We start from the raw sequence: 19,931 nt of genomic DNA, 5'->3' as shown, positions 1-19,931 counted from the left end.
AATGGAGTTTAGCGTCGTGGAGCACTCTGGGAATCGTAGTCCTATGTGTCCGCGGGGCGCGGTTTAACGCTAGCGAGCGGGTGGGGGGTGGGTGTTCTCTTCTCCCACCAGCGGAAGTGGCCGTTGAAGCCGGCTGTAGGCGTGAAAAGAGCTTGGCGAGGGGGAAAGTCCAGCTGCTTCGGCTCACTTCACTAGGTTTGGTGATTGTCCCAGAGCTTCTGGACCCGGGATCAGAGTGCGAAAATCGCTCTAGCGGGAGGGAAGCCCAGGTATCACTATGGCAACCGCCAGCCCCTCTGGCCGCGTGACGTCACCCCTCTCTCTCTCCGCTTGAAGCGGCCTCTGCGAGAGGGAGCTGGGGAGTCCTCGAAGGGGGCTCCCCTCTCCTCCTTTAGTGTGGGACTATTCCGCCCCGATCCCTGGGAGGGCTTTGTTCTTTTGTTCCGGCCTAGGAGGAAGGACGCGAGCCGAGCCCCGCCCTGTTTGTCCACCTTCCAGCTTTTCCGCTCCGCAACAGGTGTGTCTTCTTGAGCCCGCGGGGGTGTGAACCCACAAGTGTGCACCGAGGTAACCGTCCGAGTAGGTGGGCGCCTCTGCCCAGATTCTAGGGTAGGCGCCAGGGGTCTTTTGGAATCTGGGGCCGAACCTGCGTACTCGATCTCCATTCTGTTTTTGTTCAGCGGGAGTGCCACATGCCTCTTTACTGTTCTCTCCGGGCACTTCTCTTTTCCAAGGACCTCTTGGCCACTGTGCAAAACTCTTGAGGTGTGATTTTGTGACGGTTGCCGCTGACCCCATCTTGTGTCTTTTAGGGCAGCCAGCTTCACTGTGTGTAAGGGCACAGACTCGTGCCGGACATCTGGGCTCCAGAGAGAGGACCCCACTGGAGGGACGCTGCTTGGGAAACCCTGGTGTCCAGATTTCAAGAGGAACGGGATGAGCACCTGAGATGGAAGGTAGTGGGGACGACTTGGGAGAGAGTGGGATAAAGGGGGCAAAAGAACAGCCATGACATGAAGATTGAATACTTGACAGAGCTGGAAGAAGTGGAAGGAGGGAACCTTATATGACGATCGAGAAAAGAAACAATTACATCATAGGGAGAGATTCTTATTTACATTATAGGGAGAGACTTGGAGGAAGAGTTAATTCTGCTTGGCTTTGGGATTGGGGAATGAAAAGGAGTAATGATTCAGAATGTCTGTGACCCTCACATGATTTCTATTTATTAAAAATTAGAATGATAATCTTACAGTCAGAAAAAATCTTGGTAATCATCTCTTCAATGTAAGAATCAGTTCTGAAATATCCTTGGCGGATGACCATCTGTTAAGCCTATGCCTGAACAATTGTGGCATTAAGCTCCATTTTGGGTGCAGACTATTCCCTTGTTGGTGTTTTCTTTTTTTAGTTCCTTATATGAGGCAGAAGTGCCTTTCCCTGTAACTTCTGTGTTGATCTTAGTTCTTAGTCCCCAAAAGCAAGAGACTGCTCTCTCTTTAACATTGCTGCCCTTCAGATATGTGAATTCAGCTGTTACAACTCCTACTCACAGATTCTTTTTCTCAAAGCAAAATAGCCTCAGTTCCTTTGATGGGTCTCCATGCGATATATCTAGACCTCTTCTCTAAAAACTCTACTGCATGATAGCATGCTTCTTAAAATGCATTGCCTAAAACTAAACAGTCATTTAGATGTACTTTGAAAAATACCTTAAAGTGTGACATACTATTTCTTTTGATTTGGATATTTCTGCTGTTTAGTATCAGATTGTATTTGCTTTTTAAAAAATGAGCGATATTATGCTGTTAGTCCTAGATCTTTTTTACATAAACTGCTGTGAACTAGATTTATGTCATCCTTGTATAATAGACTTGTTTTTTATCCTTAATGTCAGGACTTCACATTTATTATGATTGTTCACATTTTTTGGCCAAGTGTTCCAGCTTGTCAGAATAATTAATAATTAATATTAACTTGGTTGTTCAGTGTTTTAACTGTTCTTTCCAACTTTATGTCACTAGCATATTTAATGAATATTCCTTCTCTTTCTTCCTATATGTCATTCAACAGGTCAGGGTAAGGACAGAGCCCTGTGATATGTCACTGTAGACTTCTTTCTGCATTGTCATTGTCTTTACATTCTGTAGGTATGGCTATGCAGTCAGGTTTGGTTTAACCTAGCTGCTATCATACAGTCCTTTTTCTCGGATTTGTTTAATATCATTAGAAATCTTAACATTATTTAGGTTTGAGCTATACCTTATATTTGTTCTCAGCTCTTTTTTTCTAAAGATACAAAGAATCTCTGTTTTATTTCTCACAACTGCATGTGTATCTACAATTATCTCAAAACAAAAAGTTTGATGAAAAAATCAACTGTTTCATTCTATCACCAATGAGCAATTGGAAATTGTAATAAAAATAATAATTCCATTTATAATAGCATCCAAAATATGAAACAAGAATATAAACCAACAAAAATATGCAAGATCTCTACACTGAAAGCTACAAAATTTTGCTGAGAAGTTTTTTCCAGCTTTATTGAGATATAATTGACCCTGACATTGTGTAAGTTTAAGTTGTCCAGTGTTATGATTTGACCCACCTATATATTGCAAAATGATTACCACAATAAGGTTAGTTAACCACATTGGTCACCACACATATTTGGTGGGGTGTGTGTGTGATGAGAATGTTTAAGATTTATTCTCTTAGCAACTTGCAAGTGTATAATACTGTATTGTTAACAATAATTACCATACTGTACGTTAGATCTCCAGAACTTATTTGTAACTTAAAGTTTGTACCCTTAATCCAAAATCTCCCCATTTCCCTCACCCTCCAGCCCCTGAAAACCCTCATTCTGCTCTTTGTTTCTGTGTTCGGACCTTTTAGATTCCACATATGAGATCATGCAGTATTTGTCTTCCTCTTATTTCACTTAGCATAATGCCTTCAGAGTCCATCCATGTTATCCCAAATGACAGGATTTCCTTCCGTTTTATGACTGAATAATATTGCATTATATATGTGTATGTGTATGTACATTCCCACTGTTTGTGGGAATGTAAATTGGTTTACCCACTATAAAAAACAATATGGAGATTCCTTAAGAAATCAAAACTAGAACTACCATATGATTCAGCAATCCCACTTCTGGGTATGTATCCAAAGGAAATGAAATCACTATCTCAGATATCTGCACCTCCATGTTCATTGCAGCATTATTTGCAAGAGCCAAGACATGAAAGCAACCTAAGTGTCCATCAGTGGATGAATGGATAAAGAAAATGTGGTATATATTTATATTTCCATAGTGGCTATATCAATTTACATTCCCACCAACAGTGGACAAAGTTTCCTTTTTCTCCACATGCTCACCAACACTTATCTCTTGTCTTTTTGATAATATTCATTCTAACAGGTCTGAGGTGATATCTCATTGTGGTTTTGATTTGCATGTCCCTGATGATTAGTGATATCAAGGACCTTTTCATATACACTGGCCATTTGTATGTCTTCCTTGGAAAAATATCTATTCAGGTTCTCTGCCCACTTTTAAACTGGATTATTTGTTTTTATGCCGTTGAGTTGTATGAGTTCCTTATACACTTTGGATATTAACCTCTTATCAGATATATGATTTGCAAATATTTTCTCCCATTCCATAGCTTATCTTTTCATTCTGTTGATGCTTTCTTTAGCTGTGAAGAAGGTTTTTCGTTTGATGTAGTCCCATTTGTTGCTTTTTCCTTTTGTTGCTTGTGTTTTTTTGGTGTCATATTGAAAAGATCATTGCCAAGACTGATGTCAAGTAGCTTTTTCCTCCTGTTTTCTAGGAGTTTTACAGTTTTAGGTCTTGTTTAAATCTTTAATCCATTTCAAGTTAATTTTCATGATTGGTGTAAGATAGGGATTCTGTTTCCTTCTTTTGTATGTGATTATCCAGTTTTCCCACCACCATTTGTTGAAGAGACTGTCCTTTCCCCATTAAGTATTTTTGGTCCCTTGTCAAATATTAGTTGATCATATATAGGAGACTTTATTTCTGGGCTCTCAATTCTGTTCCATTGGTATCTGTGTCTATTTTATGACAGTACCATATTGTTTTGATTGCTGTAGCTTTATAATATAGTTTGATGCCTCCAGCTTTGTTTTTCTTTGTCAGGATTGCTTTGGCTTTTAGGGGTCTTTTTTGATTCCATATAAATTTTAGAATTTTTTTTCTATTTCTGTGAAAAATGCCATTGGAATTTTGATAGGGATTACATATAATCTACAGATGACTTTGAGTAGTATGGACAGTTTAACAATAGAAATTCTTCTCATCCATGAACACAGGATGTCTTTCCATTTATTTGTGCCTTCTTCAAATTCTTTCATCGATGACTTATAGTTTTCATTCCACAGATTTTTCATCTCCTTGGTGAAAGTTATTTCTAAGTCTTTTATTGTTTTTGATGCTGTTCTAAATGGGATTATTTTCTTTATTTCTTTTGCAGATATTTCCTTTTTAGTATATAGAAACACCACTGATGAAATCACCTCCTCCTGTCTTTACTGATTGGCTTTGGGAGAGAAATATCCTCCATCAGCAATTCTGTTAGGGATTCTGAGGCTTTCTCAGATCTTCTATGCATACATCTGCTCCATGCTTTTTGTTTCCTCTTGAGGGGGATTCTTAAGATTGTATGCCATCTCTTAATCCTGCAAAGCCAGGCTGGGTGCTAACAGCTTCACCTTTGCTTTTCCTTGGTGGTGCTAATGCTCAGGTGCTTTTGGTAGCTTTCTCCAAATCATGCAGAGTCAGGCTGGCTTTCTGTGTGTGTTCATAGCTATATAAAAGCTCCTCTTGCCACCATTAGGGTGTGCACAGAGAGCTGGCCATAGGTTGTGGGGAGGGTGTATAGGAGAGGTGCATGGAGCATTGCAGTTGGGAGGATCCACAAGTGAAGCATCCCCAGTGGCTCTTTGTCAGGCTTCCTGATTGAGTCTGTGAAGTGGTTAGTAGGATCCATGTTCCTTTGATATACCCTCCAAGTGCCACGGCTGCTGTTCTCCCAGCTGCTCTCTTCCCCTCATTCTCTTAGGACACCTCAGTATTCTGGATGAGGTGAGAAAGAAGTGGATATCTTTGGTGGTGTCCCATACTGCTGGGGAACCTGGGCACTCACATGCTTTCACTTTTTTCCGTGAGAGAAATCACAGGCCAAGAAGGCCGCCTTGGCACTGAGCTGTACCTCCTTGAGGGTGATGCTGGTAAAATGAAACTGTTCCTCTTACCCTCTTCAATGCATCCATGTTGGATTTTTTGTTGTTGTTGTTCCAGTGGTGTGCTGGAACTTCTGTGCTAGACTCCTGGACTTCCACAAAGACACTCTCAACCATGGATGATTGTCTAAATCAGTGTTTTTTGTGGGGAAGATGGTAGAAAATTCTTATTCCACCATGTTGATGACATCCCTTCTCCCCTTCTCAGCTCTTTGCCTCTTATATCTTTCATAAATATTCTTTTTAATTCTAACTTCCTCAGAATTAAATCAGCCCAAATGGTTTCATTTTAAGGCTTTGCCTTTTTTTTCTTTTTGGGATTTTTCACGATTGTATAGTTAGGATTAACTTTCATGAGCCTCTGTCCCTTATAGTCATGGTAATATTTGTAACACTTACTGAGCATTTACTATTGCCAGGCACTTAGTTGGTTTCTATAGCTGTTACTGTTGTTGGTTTTGTTGGTTTCTGTTACTTGGAATCAAAATCATCTTACCTAAGACATTTCTCTTTATTCTATTTTCCTAAAGTCTTGGGTACATATCTGCCTATGTACAACATTTCCTCAACTTTCCTCCAACTTACATCTTCATTTTCTTCTCAAGATTTCTTTTACAAGACAGTTTTCCATTACTGGTCAAATTAAGTCTGGAATAATAGTTCCTTTTATTACTTCCTCTACTTTCTGAGAATCGGACTTTCCCGTCAACCATTACTCTGAATAGACTTCCCCAAGAGCAAAGTTTGTTTCTGTTTTGTTATTGATGTGTAAGTTACTACATTAAGTGCACAGATCTTAAGCGTACCAGTTGATTAATTTTTATATATTATATGCCAGTGTAACCACTACCCACACTAAGATATGAAATGTTTCTAATGCCCCAGAGGTCTCTCTTGTGTGCCTGCTCAGTCAGTAACCCTCCAGAGGTAACCACTAGTCTAAGTTTTTGTACTTAATATACAGGCACACCTCAGAGATATTGTGGGTTCAGTTCCAACCACTGCAGTAAATCAGATATTGAAATAAACTGAATCTCATGAATTTCTTGGTTTCCCAGCGCATATAAAAGTTATGTTTACACTATACTGTAGTCTATTAATTGTGCAATAGTACTATGTGTAAAAAAAAAAGTATATACCTTAATCTAAAACTATATGTTATTGCTAAAAAATGCTAAACATCTTCTGAGCCTTCAGCAATTTATAGTAGTAGCATCAAAAATTACTGATCATAGATCACCATTACAAATATAGTAATAATAAAACGTTTGAAATATTGTGAGAATTACCGAAATGTGACACAGAGACATGAAGTGAGCAAATGCTGTTGGAAAAATGGTGCTGATAGCCTTGCTCGACATAGGGTTGCCACAAGCCTTCAATTTGTAAAAACAAACATGGTATCTGTGAAGTGCAAATAAAGTGAAGCACAATAAAACGAGGCATGCCTGTAAATGTACTCATACAGTATGCATTCTTTTCTTAAAAATTTTATTTATTTATTTATTTTTGGCTCGTTGGGTCTTCATCACTGTGCATGGGCTTTCTTTAGTTGTGGCGAGCAGAGGCTACTCTTCGTTGAGGTGCGCGGGCTTCTCATTGCGGTGGCTTCTCTCGTTGCGGCGCATGGGCATCAGTAGTTGTGGCGTGTGGGCTCTAGAACACAGGCTCAGTAGTTGTAGCCCACGGGCTTAGTTGCTCGGCGGCATGTAGGATCTTCCAGGACCAGGGCTCAAACCCGTCTCCCATGCATTGGCAGGTGGATTCTTAACCACTGCGCCACCAGGGAAGTCCCAGTATGCATTCTTTTGTGTTTGGCTTATTTTGCTCAGTATTGTTTATGAGATACATCCGTGTTGTTAGGTAAAGCAAGAGCTCATTCTTTTACACTGTGGGATAATATTCTATTGTATGACTATATCACAGTTTATCCATTCTGCTGAAAGACATTTGGATTGTTTCTAATCTGGGCATATTATAAACAAACCTGCTGTGAACAGTCTTGTACAAGTCTTTTGGTGGACGTAACCCCTCATTTCTCTGGATATATGCGCAGGAGTGGGATTGCTGAGTCATAGGGCAGGTGTACGTATAGCTTTGGTATATACTGCCAAACAGTTTTTCTAAATGATTGGTAAATGTTTACTTCCACAGCAATGTACAAAAGTTCTAATCTCTCTGTATTCTTGCCAGTAGTTAGTATTGACCATGTGTATTTAAGTTTAGACACTGTGGTAGGTAGGTAATATAGATAAGTATATGTCGGTGTGATATGTAATTTATACTAATAGCAACGTTTCAAAGGGCATGGGAAGACTTTTGGAAAGTAATCTGATTATTAATTCATATTTTATATGTAGCAGAGAAGGCAGCAGAAATATTTTGCCTCACTTAATGAGGAATGTAGATTGAGTTGTATGATCCATGTGACTGTAAGTATCTAGGGGCAAAATTGTGAATCTTAAAGTAATGCTTTAATTCCTAAGCCTACCCATGAGAGTACGAGGGTCCTAGTCAGCAGTTACGTTTTTTTTTTTTTTTTGGATTTTGAGAAGGAAATGGCTTCTCAAATGGCAGAAATAGTTCCTGCTGTTTTCATATAGAAAAATAAGTGGATTTTGTGGATTGCTGGGAACAGCTAACTTGGACAGGATTCATTGTGGTTTCTTTTTCCTCCCCTAGATCTGTCTTCTCCAGAGTCTGCCCTTCTCCAAGGGGGACATACTTCACTCCCATCAGCTAGTTTTCAGGTAAGTTGGGATTTCCTCAAATGTCATTTCAGTCGTTAGAGTGGGATTGTGTATTCTTTTGCTGTGGGTTATGTTTAGCTGAAAACCAATGTTGGCAGTTCATTCTGGGCTCCCATCTGCCAACCACTTTTTTCTTAGCTCTGCCTCTCCAGCTTAACTAATATATTCACCACTTAACTTCTTGCTTACGTCTTGCCATGTGCCACTGATGAGAGAGCAGAAGAAGTACAAAACTTGATACTTTACCTGAATAGACCAAATAACTGCTAAATATTAAAAAGGTGAAATGAGTACCATGGAAAACAGAGACTCAACAAAAACGTATGTGGTCTGGAGGGGTTAGGAGAGTTTCTGCAGTTCTTGCTTTTTTCCTCTGTAGCTCTCTTCCCTACAGTACTCTGTGTGAACTCTAGTCGCCTTGACTTCCCCAAACTCTCAGCATTACCTCTTCAGTTCAAGGAGTCTGCTGGTTCGCTCCTGGGTTCCCCTTCCCTGCACCCCTGCCTGGACACTCTCAAGGTAGTAAGCTGGAGCAGTTGTAGGGCTCACTTCATTTGTTTACTGATTCTTGGGGATCACTATTCTTTGTTATCTGAGATTCAGTGCCTTGGAAACTGTTGTTTCATATGTTTTGTATGGAATTTGTTGGTTATTTTAATGAAGGAGGGTAAATTCAGTCCTGTTAATCCCATCTTGGCCACAGCTTGATCCTTTTGAGGTTTGGTTTTGAACTGTAAGCTTTGTTAGGGCTGACCTAGTGTAGCCTTATTCTAGGACTGTGTTTCATGGGGTCTGTGACTACACTTTAGTTCAGTGATATGCTAGGATGACCCACCCAACCCAGCAGCATAACTCAGGGATAGGGATCATTACAACAAAGGATACAAAACGCATCAGAAGGACAAAGATATTTATAAGAATCCAAAGAAATCAGGTGCAGGCTTCCAAGTCCTCCTTGTGTGATGATCACACAGATGTACTTTCTCTAGAGCTGTTGTCCATAGAGACAGAGAAATGTCTCTACCCAGGGAAGTCTTCTTGAGTCTCACAGTCCAGAGTTCTTAAAGGGAGCTGATCACATACATCAGCGTGTACTTGCTCTTGACCAGCCATGGTGCAGACCTCAAACTAGGCACCACATGTGCATCGTAAATCTTCATGTATACTTTAAACAATGCTGACAGTCTGGTACATCCTGTCCCAGTGCTCCAGGCACACAATAACATCGTCAATGGGTGACTATATAAACATTAGTTTTCAGAGCTTGTTTAAGGTTCAGAAACATGGATCCAAGTGTCCCTGGAGATTAGCAAGGATTGGGCAAGCCGGACTTGCTGCTTTAACTCTTTCCTCACAGGCTAAACTTCTGCTGCTCCTAAAGCGCGCTGGAACTGTTTGTGGGAACTGATTGTGCGTATGTCTTCTTAACTCTGGGTTCAGTTATGTCACATTGGTAACTTGATATGGCCTGTGGAGATAGTATTTACACCAGAGTTTTGGAGCTCCTCCTCTTTGTATCTCCCTTCTCTCTAGTATCTACCCTGCAAATTCCCTGCCTCTGTAGTCCTGAGCTGCCACCTTTGTTTCCTTAGTTCAGTGAGACCACTGTGTCTTGCTCAGTTTCTGCCTCCAGGCAGGAAACTGAAGGGTCTGTGGGGCTCATGTGATTGTCTCCCTTCTCTCAGGGATCACAGTTCTGTTCTGTCTGCTGTTCAAAAATACGAAAGCACTTGTTTCAGTTTGAGTTTTACAGTTGTTTACTCTTGGAGAGCTAGTCCAGTAGCTCTGTCGTGGTTAGAAGTAGAAGTCCCAATAATTTATTTATCTATTTTGAAACAAAATTAACTCACTTGCCCAGTTTCAAATACATAATAAATAAAGAAAAAGTAGGAAGTTCCCCTGCATTGCCTCAAGAGTCCCACTAAACAGTCGCACTGATAATATTCGGTAGTGTATTCTTTTAGCTTTTTCTCTGCATTTACATACAAACTTTCCTATTCATAAAAATAAAAATGGGATAATACCATGTATGCTATTTTTAATATGATATATATTTCCTAATCAGTACATATAGAGACACTTTATTTTTAAAATGTCTACATAAGCTGCTTTAGTATGGATGTACCATGAATTCTTTAACCACTATCCTATTAATAGACATTTAAGTTTGCTTTTTTTTTCCCCTCACAATGTTGCAAGGAAATTTTTACATATGTCTTTGCACCCTGAGGTGTTTCTAAAGAATAAATTCCTACAAGCTATAAATCTGGATTGAATGATATATGTATTTAAAGTTTTGATAGATCCTGGCAGAGTGCCCCCTGATAGATTGCATTAGGGCCCTGTTCCCACTGTAATACACATGAGCACTTTAAGCAGTGTTCACTAATCTGGTATCTCATTGTTTTATTATGTTTTTCTTGGAGTGGAGCATCTTTTCATGGTTTGTTAACAATGGTTTGGGTGAATTGCCTGTTTGGGTTGTCGGCCTTTGTTGGTTATTGTTGTAGGTTGTTCATTTTTTCTGCTAATTAGTTGTAGCAACTCAGAATATTGCATTTTATTTATGGTTTTCTACAGAAGTTTTACATTTTTATGTGGTTTTATGTGTCAGTCTCTCTGTCTTATAATTTTTGCCTTCCACATATCAAGCTTATAAAACTATTTTTCTGTCTTTTATTCTATTTTATTTTTGCTTTTTCTTTAAAATTCAGTCTCTAATCCAGCAGATATTTTTGTGTATGCTGTGAAGTAGGGAACTCACCTTAGTTTCTTTTCTCAAATAGACAGCATTTGTTATGACACCATTTAGTGAATAATCCAGCTTTTTAAAACTAATTTGAAAGTTGCTTAATCCCATTTAGTTCTTATAAACATGGCTATATTTTGGGTTTCTCTGTTTTTCATTGAGTTTTATTCCATACTAGACCACTCTGTTCTAATTTATCTTTTCTTTCGGTATATTTTGGTATGTTACTTAGTATATTTTGAAATGTGGTAGGGTAAGTCTCCTCCTCAAATTCTTTCAAAAACGTTTTTGTTTTTGCACTTACAGGTAGTAAAACATATTATTGATGTTAATAGGTATATTCTTAATACTTGATATATCTTGGAACACAGAGATCATGATGATGATGATTATGAAGATCAATAACAACAATAACAGTGGCCAACATTGACTGAGCACTTGTTATATTCTAGACCTTAAATTAAGCATTTAATATTGAACATTGCTTATTTAATTCTTGCAATAGTCCTATGAGTCAGGTTTTGTTTTTATATTCATTTTACGAAGGAGAAAATATCAAAATCATTTTTCAGATAGCCCAGAGCTTGCCTTACTTCTGTCAGTATTGCTAACTTTACCCCTTTCTGAGGTAAATCCTTTATGGCTAAGCAGAAATATGTTTGGTATTTCAGGAATCAGTGACCTTCAAGGATGTGATAGTGGACTTTACCCAGGAAGAATGGAAACAGCTGGATCCTGTACAGAGAGATTTATTCAGGGATGTGACATTGGAAAATTATACACATCTGGTCTCTATAGGTAAGGATGACTTCTCTGCGTTACTATCTGGGGGTGTGTAGGAGGAGGGTGCTCTTGTGCTTAGGTGAGTTTTGCCATTAAGGAACCAAAGATTCCTAAACTTTGAAAGGTTTTGAAAAGGTTTCTACTCTCTAGCAACTAGAAGGACAAACTAATAATTTTTCTGAACCCAGATCAGTTCCCAAGTTATACCACATCTGGGAATGTATAACATGGAAGCTATATGTGCTTTATATGCTTTACTCCATCTGATTTGTCCATGTATCCTTTCCTCTAAAGACAAAGTGATGAGACTGAACTCTGATACAGCACTTTTCTCTCAGTGCAGACAGGTAACTTTTTTTACCCCTATGAGCAGGACTCCAAGTTTCCAAACCTGATGTGATTTCCCAGTTAGAGCAAGGGACAGAGCCATGGATTGTGGAGCCCAGCATTCCAGTAGGTGCCCTTGGAGGTAAGTAATGGATACCCGGCAGATGAGTGTTATTGACACTAACCACCAGCCTGATGAGAGGATTTTACGTCTGAAATGTAGATGTACTTCTCTTTAAAGTGGCTCCTGTGGAGAATGGGAAGGCATCTGGACTCTCTTTTTTTTTTTGTGGTACGCGGGCCTCTCACTGTTGTGGCCTCTTCCGTTGTGGAGCACAGGTTCCGGACGTGCAGGCCCAGCAGCCATGGCTCACGGGCCCAGCCACTCTGCGGCATGTGGGATCTCCCGGACCGGGACACGAACCCGTGTCCCCTGCATCGGCAGGGGGACTCTCAACCACTGCACCACCAGGGAAGCCCTGGACTCTCTTATGCTTTGTCAAAACAGTAAATGTCTCAACATGTATTCTAATTTTGTACTCCTTTCAAAGGAGTTGTTATCCTTCTTGCTTTTTTCTAAAGGCAACTTCTTGACATGGAATCTGGATTCCTCCTTTCCCAGCCTCCTTTGGGGCCCTGGTCTCATAATTATTACCCCACTTTTCACCCTTACAGTTTTCTTTTTGGATCTACAGCCTCCACCCCCAGTACCTTCAAACAGAAATAGGTAACCTAAATTCCAAATACTTTCACTCAACACTGTTAATCTTTCTGGCTACCATCCAGTCTGCCTTCTTGCTTTCCCAACCAAACTGTGCAAAAGTGAGTTCCATACCTGTAGCCGTCATTTCTTCATCACCTGTTCCTGTCTTAATCTCATTGTGTAGCTTCTGACTCTATCACTTATTGGACTGCCCTTGAAATTTTGAATAACTTTCTTGTAAACCATCAATTCCCAAACTGCACAGAGAGACTTCTTCAAAGATCTGACCCTGAAAAAATGTACAAACTTAGTCACTCTAGGTAAGGAATGTATCTCCAGATTTAATGAGGTAGGAGTAGGGGGTCCTTTTTATGGGGAGAAACAATGCATGCCATGTTCAAATTTAGCAAGTACTGGATTAGCTAAAATTTAGCAGGTTTCTTATTGGAGGACCACTCAGAATTTTTTTTTTAATTTGTAGTTGGGAATTATGAATTTCCAACAGAGTGCATAGAATGTAACATTTCTCTCCCCCATCCTCCTAATGGTGATTCCGTTTTTTTTTTTAATATTGCACCTTTAAAATCTTTCTTTTAAAAGATGGTTTCATGGGACTGCCCTTGCAGTCCAGTGGTTAAAACTACTCCCTTCCAATGCAGGGGAGCGTGGATTTGATCCCTGGTCAGGGAACTAAGATCCCATGTGCTGTGCAGTGTGTCCAAAAAAAAAAAAAAAAAAAAAAGATGGTTTCATGGAACACAATTTAGAAAACTAATTTTTTAAAAATAAGAACTTTATTAACTTGTGCTTATAGTTTGTTAACTTTTGGAAAGTTACACTGAGGTGGCCACTGGCCCTGGGCCTTGTCTGCGTCATTTTCCTATCCTCTTCTTTAGGCTGTCTTGGTGACTTGGCCCCTGCAGAATTGTGATTGTATTCTGATATATATTCTGTCTTACTGGTCTATGTTGTTCTTTTACAACCTGGATGTCAGCACCTTCTATTATCTCTCCATGCACATGGGTGTCTGAATATTGTGGTCAGTGCCCTTCGACTTTGCATATAGTAAAGTGAGAATTGCTTCCTGCAGTAGGAATGGTGCTGTTCAGTCTGGCTTTCTGGAATTTTCTCCAATCCTTCATTCATTACCCCACCTCTGATATTCTGGTAACTCTTTTGGTTAGTACGTGGACAATATGACAATATGTATGATATTGGTCACAGTCTGTTGCATGTTTATTGCTTTCAACTGGAACTCCAACTTGAGCTAGAGATCAGTCACTCCCACACTCTTTTTGCCTTTAACAGCATCCGACTCCATGGTCTCCATATCCTTTTCCCTGTGAAGTACTTCCCAGGAGCTATTTTTTATGGCTATCTGCTGTACACGTATATCCTTAGTGTCATTTTTGTTGATGAAAACATCCATTTCTTATACTGATTGGCTGTTCCCCAAAACTTGTGTTACATTAATTGTCTTGTCCCTGCTGGAGAAGCACTGCTGTTGTGAGGCTGCCTGCACTTCTGCATGCTGATGCATGCTGTACCATTTCCCATGGTACCAGGTATGGAGAGGATGGTAGGCAGCTCTAGGTCCCTGCCTTGCTTCTTATGTTTGCAGTGATAATGGTGGTGACAATGACTGGGCTGGCAGCACAGGAGATTCAGGGTTCTCTGGGGGTCTGCTGTACCTTCCCGTTACCAGTGGAACCAAAGAAATGCTGTTTTATTTTATTTTATTTTAAATTAATTGATTTATTAAGTTGGCTGCGTTGGGTCTCCACTGCTGCACGCGGGCTTTCTCTAGTTGCGGCGAGTGGGTGCTACTCTTTGTTGTGATGCACAGGCTTCTCATTGCGATGGCTTCTCTTGTTGTGGAGCACAGGCTCTAGGCACGTGGGCTTCAGTAGTTGTGGCACACGGGCTCAGTAGTTGTGGTTCATGGGCTTAGTTGCTTCACGGCATGTGGGATCTTCCCAGATCAGGGCTAGAACCCGTGTCCCCTGCATTGGCAGGCGGATTCTTAACCACTGCGCCACCAGGGAAGTCCAAGAAATGCTGTTTTAAACACAGCCTTTTTTTCTTTACTGAATCTGCCAGCATTGACTACCCTGTCATCTTTCTTGTCTTGGCAAAAAACAAACTATCCCAGAGTAGACAGTAGAGTACTGTAACTCTATGTCCTGATTATGTACTTTTCTGGTTCTCATTTTCTTTTTAACAACTTTGGTTCTGTGTTTCTTATATTCTTTTGTTTGCTTGCTGAAAAACTGCTTTCTTTCGTTAGTATATTTTATTCGTCCCATTACCCTAAACATCCTCAAGGATCTTCCTCCATTGCTGCTTTTTTTTCACATACATTCTTATGGCTTTAGCTATTCTTTTCCTTCTTCTTTTGAGCTGATATTTTCTGTCCTATATTTGAACATTTTAGTTATCCTGCTACTTTTGGCATCTTCCACCCCCACAAACACCATTATAGTCTAGTCTTCCATTTCTCTTCCTAATTCTCAAAATGCCTAGTGTTGAACTCGGTATCTTCCTCCACCTAAATTACTTCCTTTACTATTTACAACTTTCTCATTTCTAGCAGTGATATGACTATTTTGTCCGTTTTCTAGGCTAAAAATCATGGAGCCATAGTCATGTCTTGTGTTTATCCTGTCTCGAAATCATGGTTCTTAGACTTTTTGTTGCTGTTCACTGGCAAGGAATCCCATTTCAGACTGCCTCCTTTAGATTCAGTCCATCTCTGTCTCCTCTTATCTATCTCTGTGGTCACTTTCTAAATTTACTATCAACTTAAATGGAGTTCCCTTACTGGTTCTTAGAGATTATCTGTGAAGTTGAATTAGACATTCTCTTGTTACTCTCATATTTTATTTCTCGTTCTCCTTAGCTCTTTCCAAATTTCTCCCTAAATAATAGGGCTGTGTTTGAAAATCCTCAGAATTTGCTGTGGGCTTTATTTTTAGTTTCATTAGGTCATTCCCACAATAACACTTTTGTTGTTGTGTTTGTTTTTTTCCCCTCAATTCAGAGAATACTGACATTTTCTCTTTCAGACTGGGAGACAAGACCAGAAAATAGCATATCAGTCTCAGAGCTGGACGTTTCTGAAGAAGAGCCATTTCCAGAGGCAATAGTAGAAAAGCACAAAAGGGATGATCCTTGGGGTTCCAATGTCTTAGAAACTGGGGAATCTGAAGGCAGTCCAGAAAGGCAACAGGCAAATGAACAGGCCCTACCAAGGGAAATAAAAATAACTGACAAGACAGTACCTACTTTGAAGAGAGACCATGTAAATAATGACTTTGAAAAAAGCATCAATGTGAGTTCAGACCTTTTAACACGAAAAGAAGTATCTCCAGAAGAGACCTCTACCAAAACAAGTGTCAAACAGAATTTAAAGCCGGTTAAAAAAGAGAAATCTTGTAAGTGCAATGAATGTGGGAAAGCTTTTAGTTACTGTTCAGCTCTTATTCGCCATCAGAGAACACATACTGGAGAGAAACCCTACAAATGTAATGAATGTGAAAAAGCCTTCAGCCGGAGTGAAAACCTTATAAACCATCAAAGAATTCATACTGGAGATAAACCATATAAATGTGATCAGTGTGGAAAAGGCTTCATTGAGGGTCCTTCTCTTACTCAACATCAAAGAATTCACACTGGAGAGAAACCCTATAAGTGTGATGAATGTGGGAAAGCCTTTAGTCAGAGGACCCATCTTGTTCAGCATCAGAGAATTCACACTGGTGAGAAACCATATACTTGTAATGAGTGTGGAAAAGCCTTTAGCCAGAGAGGCCACTTTATGGAACATCAGAAAATTCATACAGGAGAAAAACCTTTTAAATGTGACGAATGTGATAAAACCTTTACCAGGAGCACACACCTTACTCAACATCAAAAAATTCATACTGGAGAGAAAACCTATAAATGTAATGAATGTGGGAAGGCTTTCAATGGACCCTCAACATTTATACGTCATCATATGATTCATACTGGTGAAAAACCATATGAATGCAATGAATGTGGGAAAGCCTTCAGTCAGCACTCAAACCTCACTCAACATCAGAAAACACATACTGGGGAGAAACCTTATGATTGTGCTGAATGTGGGAAATCCTTTAGTTACTGGTCATCCCTTGCTCAACATCTAAAAATTCATACTGGAGAAAAACCTTACAAATGCAATGAATGTGGAAAGGCCTTCAGTTATTGCTCATCCCTTACTCAGCATCGGAGAATTCACACCAGAGAAAAGCCCTTTGAATGCAATGAGTGTGGAAAGGCTTTCAGTTATCTCTCAAACCTTAATCAACATCAGAAGACTCATACCCAAGAGAAAGCTTATGAATGTAAGGAATGTGGGAAAGCCTTTATTCGGAGTTCATCTCTTGCTAAACATGAAAGAATTCATACTGGTGAGAAACCCTATCAGTGTCACGAATGTGGGAAAACCTTCAGTTATGGCTCATCCCTTATTCAGCATAGGAAAATACATACTGGAGAAAGACCTTACAAGTGTAATGAATGTGGGCGAGCCTTCAACCAGAACATACACCTTACGCAACATAAGAGAATTCACACAGGAGCAAAGCCTTATGAGTGTGCCAAGTGTGGCAAAGCCTTTCGACATTGTTCATCTCTGGCTCAACATCAAAAAACTCACACAGAAGAAAAACCCTACCAGTGTAATAAGTGTGAAAAGGCCTTTAGCCAGAGCTCCCATCTGGCTCAGCATCAACGAATTCACACTGGAGAAAAACCCTATAAATGCAATGAATGTGACAAATCCTTTAGCCGGAGCACTCATCTGACTGAACATCAGAATACTCATACTGGAGAGAAGCCTTACAACTGTAATGAATGCAGGAAGACTTTCAGCCAGAGCACTTACCTCATTCAGCATCAGAGAATTCATTCAGGAGAGAAGCCCTTTGGATGTAATGATTGTGGAAAAGCCTTCAGATATCGTTCTGCTCTCAACAAACATCAGAGACTGCACCCTGGCATATGACTCTTCTAGGAACATCATAAACACAGGGGATGCATTTACTCTAGTTTGTCCTTTTAAGTACAGAAGAATCAGGGTGGATTGAGAAACTGCCGAAAATATTTTTATTTTTCACCGTCATGCTGTGGAATGGAAAGTACATTGGGCTGAAGTAAGCCAATTATGTTGTTAAGCAACTTTGTGACATTGGCAAATTCAGCCATTTTAAGCTTCAGTTTCCTCTGTGAAATGAGGGATTTGGAGTAGGTCATTTCAAAGGTCGTTTGGAGTTTTATATTCGGTTTTGTATATTCACAATATATTCTTGAATAGGATTATTGTACATCAACATTTTGCTATGTTGCATCTAGAATGTATGTATTTATGCATGTTTTGCCAATAGAAAACATTTATGTTTCAGTAACTAGACTGGAGATCTATCATGCTCCTGTTCTAACACATTTAAGTTCTTTAAGTAACCGGTTCCTAATAAAAAGAATTGTAAAGTACCCTCAAATTAATAATTCAGTAATATATAATGGCTTAAGTCAGTACAAGTGTTAAACCTTCCTACTATTTTCTCTCCTAGTATGTTTTAACATTCTAGAAGTTTATCACAACTACATAGATCCTCTACTACAGCTTAAACCTGTGTTATTTAACCCCAGTTACATAGTGGAATCACTTAAGGAACTTTATAAAATTCTGTTGCCAAGACCCCACCCCCAGTGACTGGCCTAGGGGGTGGGATCCTGGCTTCAGTTCTTTTTTTAAACTCCTAATGTGTACCCTGGAAAGAACAACTGGATTAGATTTCAGTACTCATTTCCTTCGTAGCTTCTTGTGGCTCCTCCTAGAAGCTCACAGATTAGCTCTTCAGTACACATAATGTACTGAAGGGGATGTACACATAATGTAATTTTGACTGTTACCTTGTTTTGTAAATTGGTTTCTCATGAACTTTGAGAGGTAAGGTCAAATTTGTTTCCTTACCAAAGTACAGAAATTAAACGGCTGTATAAAATAATGGTCATTTTACTTGCTTTTCCTTGGCCACCTGTTATCACAAGCAGATGACAGTGTGAGTGACACTTCTGAAGATGGGCAGCCCACAGCCTGCATGGCCATTTGTGGCAACCCTGGTCAAGATAACATTTGAGCCAGAAATAAATATGGGTCTAGCCATAAAGAAATGGGCCCTTATATTTTCTCTAGATACAGTCTAATTATCAGGTCTACTCTTTTAAGAGTAACTGACAATTTCCTAGCCTGGCCTTGAGAGTAGGAGCTCTGAGAACAGGAGGTAGCACAGAAGTTGATCATTATTTATATAAAAGGAGCTCAAGACCCTTCCCACAAAGGAGGTTTGGGGGAGTGCGTGCTGCAGCTTTCTTCAAGTGAAAAAAAAATTCAGTCATTTTTGCTTATATAAATGCCAGTGACCTGCATCAGAATTTTGTCACCTCCTTAAAGAAGATGCCAGACAGTGAAGAACAGAGTTCAGGAGATAAAGTAGCCATTTAAATCTCAGGACTTTTTTCTGTCATAGTTTTGAAATATCTATGAAGAAATGTCATCTTGGTATTTTTTAATTTCTCAAGGCTTCCATTATGTAGGAATTTTATTGATCCCATAGCAGAGAGGTGGACACTAGCAGAGAGGAATGGATCTCAGGTTATAGGATATGCTTTGGTTGGAATCTGAGCCACTCCCACAGTATAAGGAAAAGAAGTTTGTATATCCAGGTGAAGGGTCCTCCTGTTTCAAAGGAGATCCCAAAATAGAGAACACCAGAGTCTGCCTGAAAAGGACAAAAAGACTCTTGTCCTTTTGCCACTATGATTCCTATATGAGGGAACAGAATTTATTTGGGAATTTGTCATTAACCATGGAAGATCCTACTTTGTTCCATTCATTTGATCTATTCATAGATACCGTCAGATCAAATGCAGAGCACCGAGAATGTGTGATCACTATCTGGAGGTTGCTTGTTAGTTCCGAGTTCCTTACCAGGACCTCCTGTTTTAAGATAACTCATGCAAGTGGTTACTATAGGGCCTGGCCAGCACGAGCTGTTTCGGTCAGTGGTTCCCCTAACAATATGACAAGAGGAAAGTCAAAGGAGTTTACCTCTCTCTGGATTTGTTTACATCTCAAGAGGATGGTGTGGAGAGGGGAGGGAAAGGGGGACTGATATGAATGACCTCACAGTGTGATGGAACCTGTATTCTAGACCCTGTCTTGGACACACCTCTGCCTCAGATGGGCTCAGACAGGTGCCTGGGCCATGGATGAACTCACCCTTGCACAGGGGCATTCATCTCGATCTTGGACTACTGAGAA

General features: G+C 39.9%; 1 protein-coding gene across 6 annotated transcripts; it reads left to right on the top strand.

Annotated features, from left to right (window-relative positions):
• The first annotated feature begins 82 nt into the window (after positions 1-82).
• ZNF184 (zinc finger protein 184) lies at positions 83-18,615 on the top strand. Of its 6 annotated transcripts, none has more exons than XM_079934669.1 (7): positions 83-269; positions 453-517; positions 813-956; positions 7,957-8,024; positions 11,445-11,571; positions 11,930-12,025; positions 15,652-18,615. In XM_079934669.1, exons 3-7 carry the CDS (start codon positions 950-952, stop codon positions 17,610-17,612), a joined length of 2,259 nt encoding a protein of 752 aa, XP_079790795.1. In that variant the 5' UTR covers positions 83-269; positions 453-517; positions 813-949; the 3' UTR covers positions 17,613-18,615. The 6 variants fall into 6 exon arrangements, with proteins under 6 accessions (XP_079790795.1, XP_079790796.1, XP_079790794.1 ...); XM_079934671.1 differs by having other exon boundaries at positions 114-195; XM_079934670.1 differs by lacking the exon at positions 453-517.
• Positions 18,616-19,931: the final 1,316 nt, after the last annotated feature.

This window comes from Stenella coeruleoalba, assembly GCF_951394435.1.
Source record: "Stenella coeruleoalba genome assembly, chromosome: 10".
Lineage (NCBI taxonomy): Eukaryota > Metazoa > Chordata > Mammalia > Artiodactyla > Delphinidae > Stenella > Stenella coeruleoalba.
The sequence above is the reverse complement of the archived record's forward strand: the minus strand, read 5'-3'. Positions and strand labels throughout refer to the sequence as shown.

Coding starts and splice junctions, on each gene's coding strand:
- ZNF184 (XM_079934670.1), top strand. Junction 8,025..11,444: donor TCCCATCAGCTAGTTTTCAG/GTAAGTTGGGAT, acceptor TTGGTATTTCAG/GAATCAGTGACCTTCAAGGA. Junction 12,026..15,651: donor TCCAGTAGGTGCCCTTGGAG/GTAAGTAATGGA, acceptor TTTCTCTTTCAG/ACTGGGAGACAAGACCAGAA.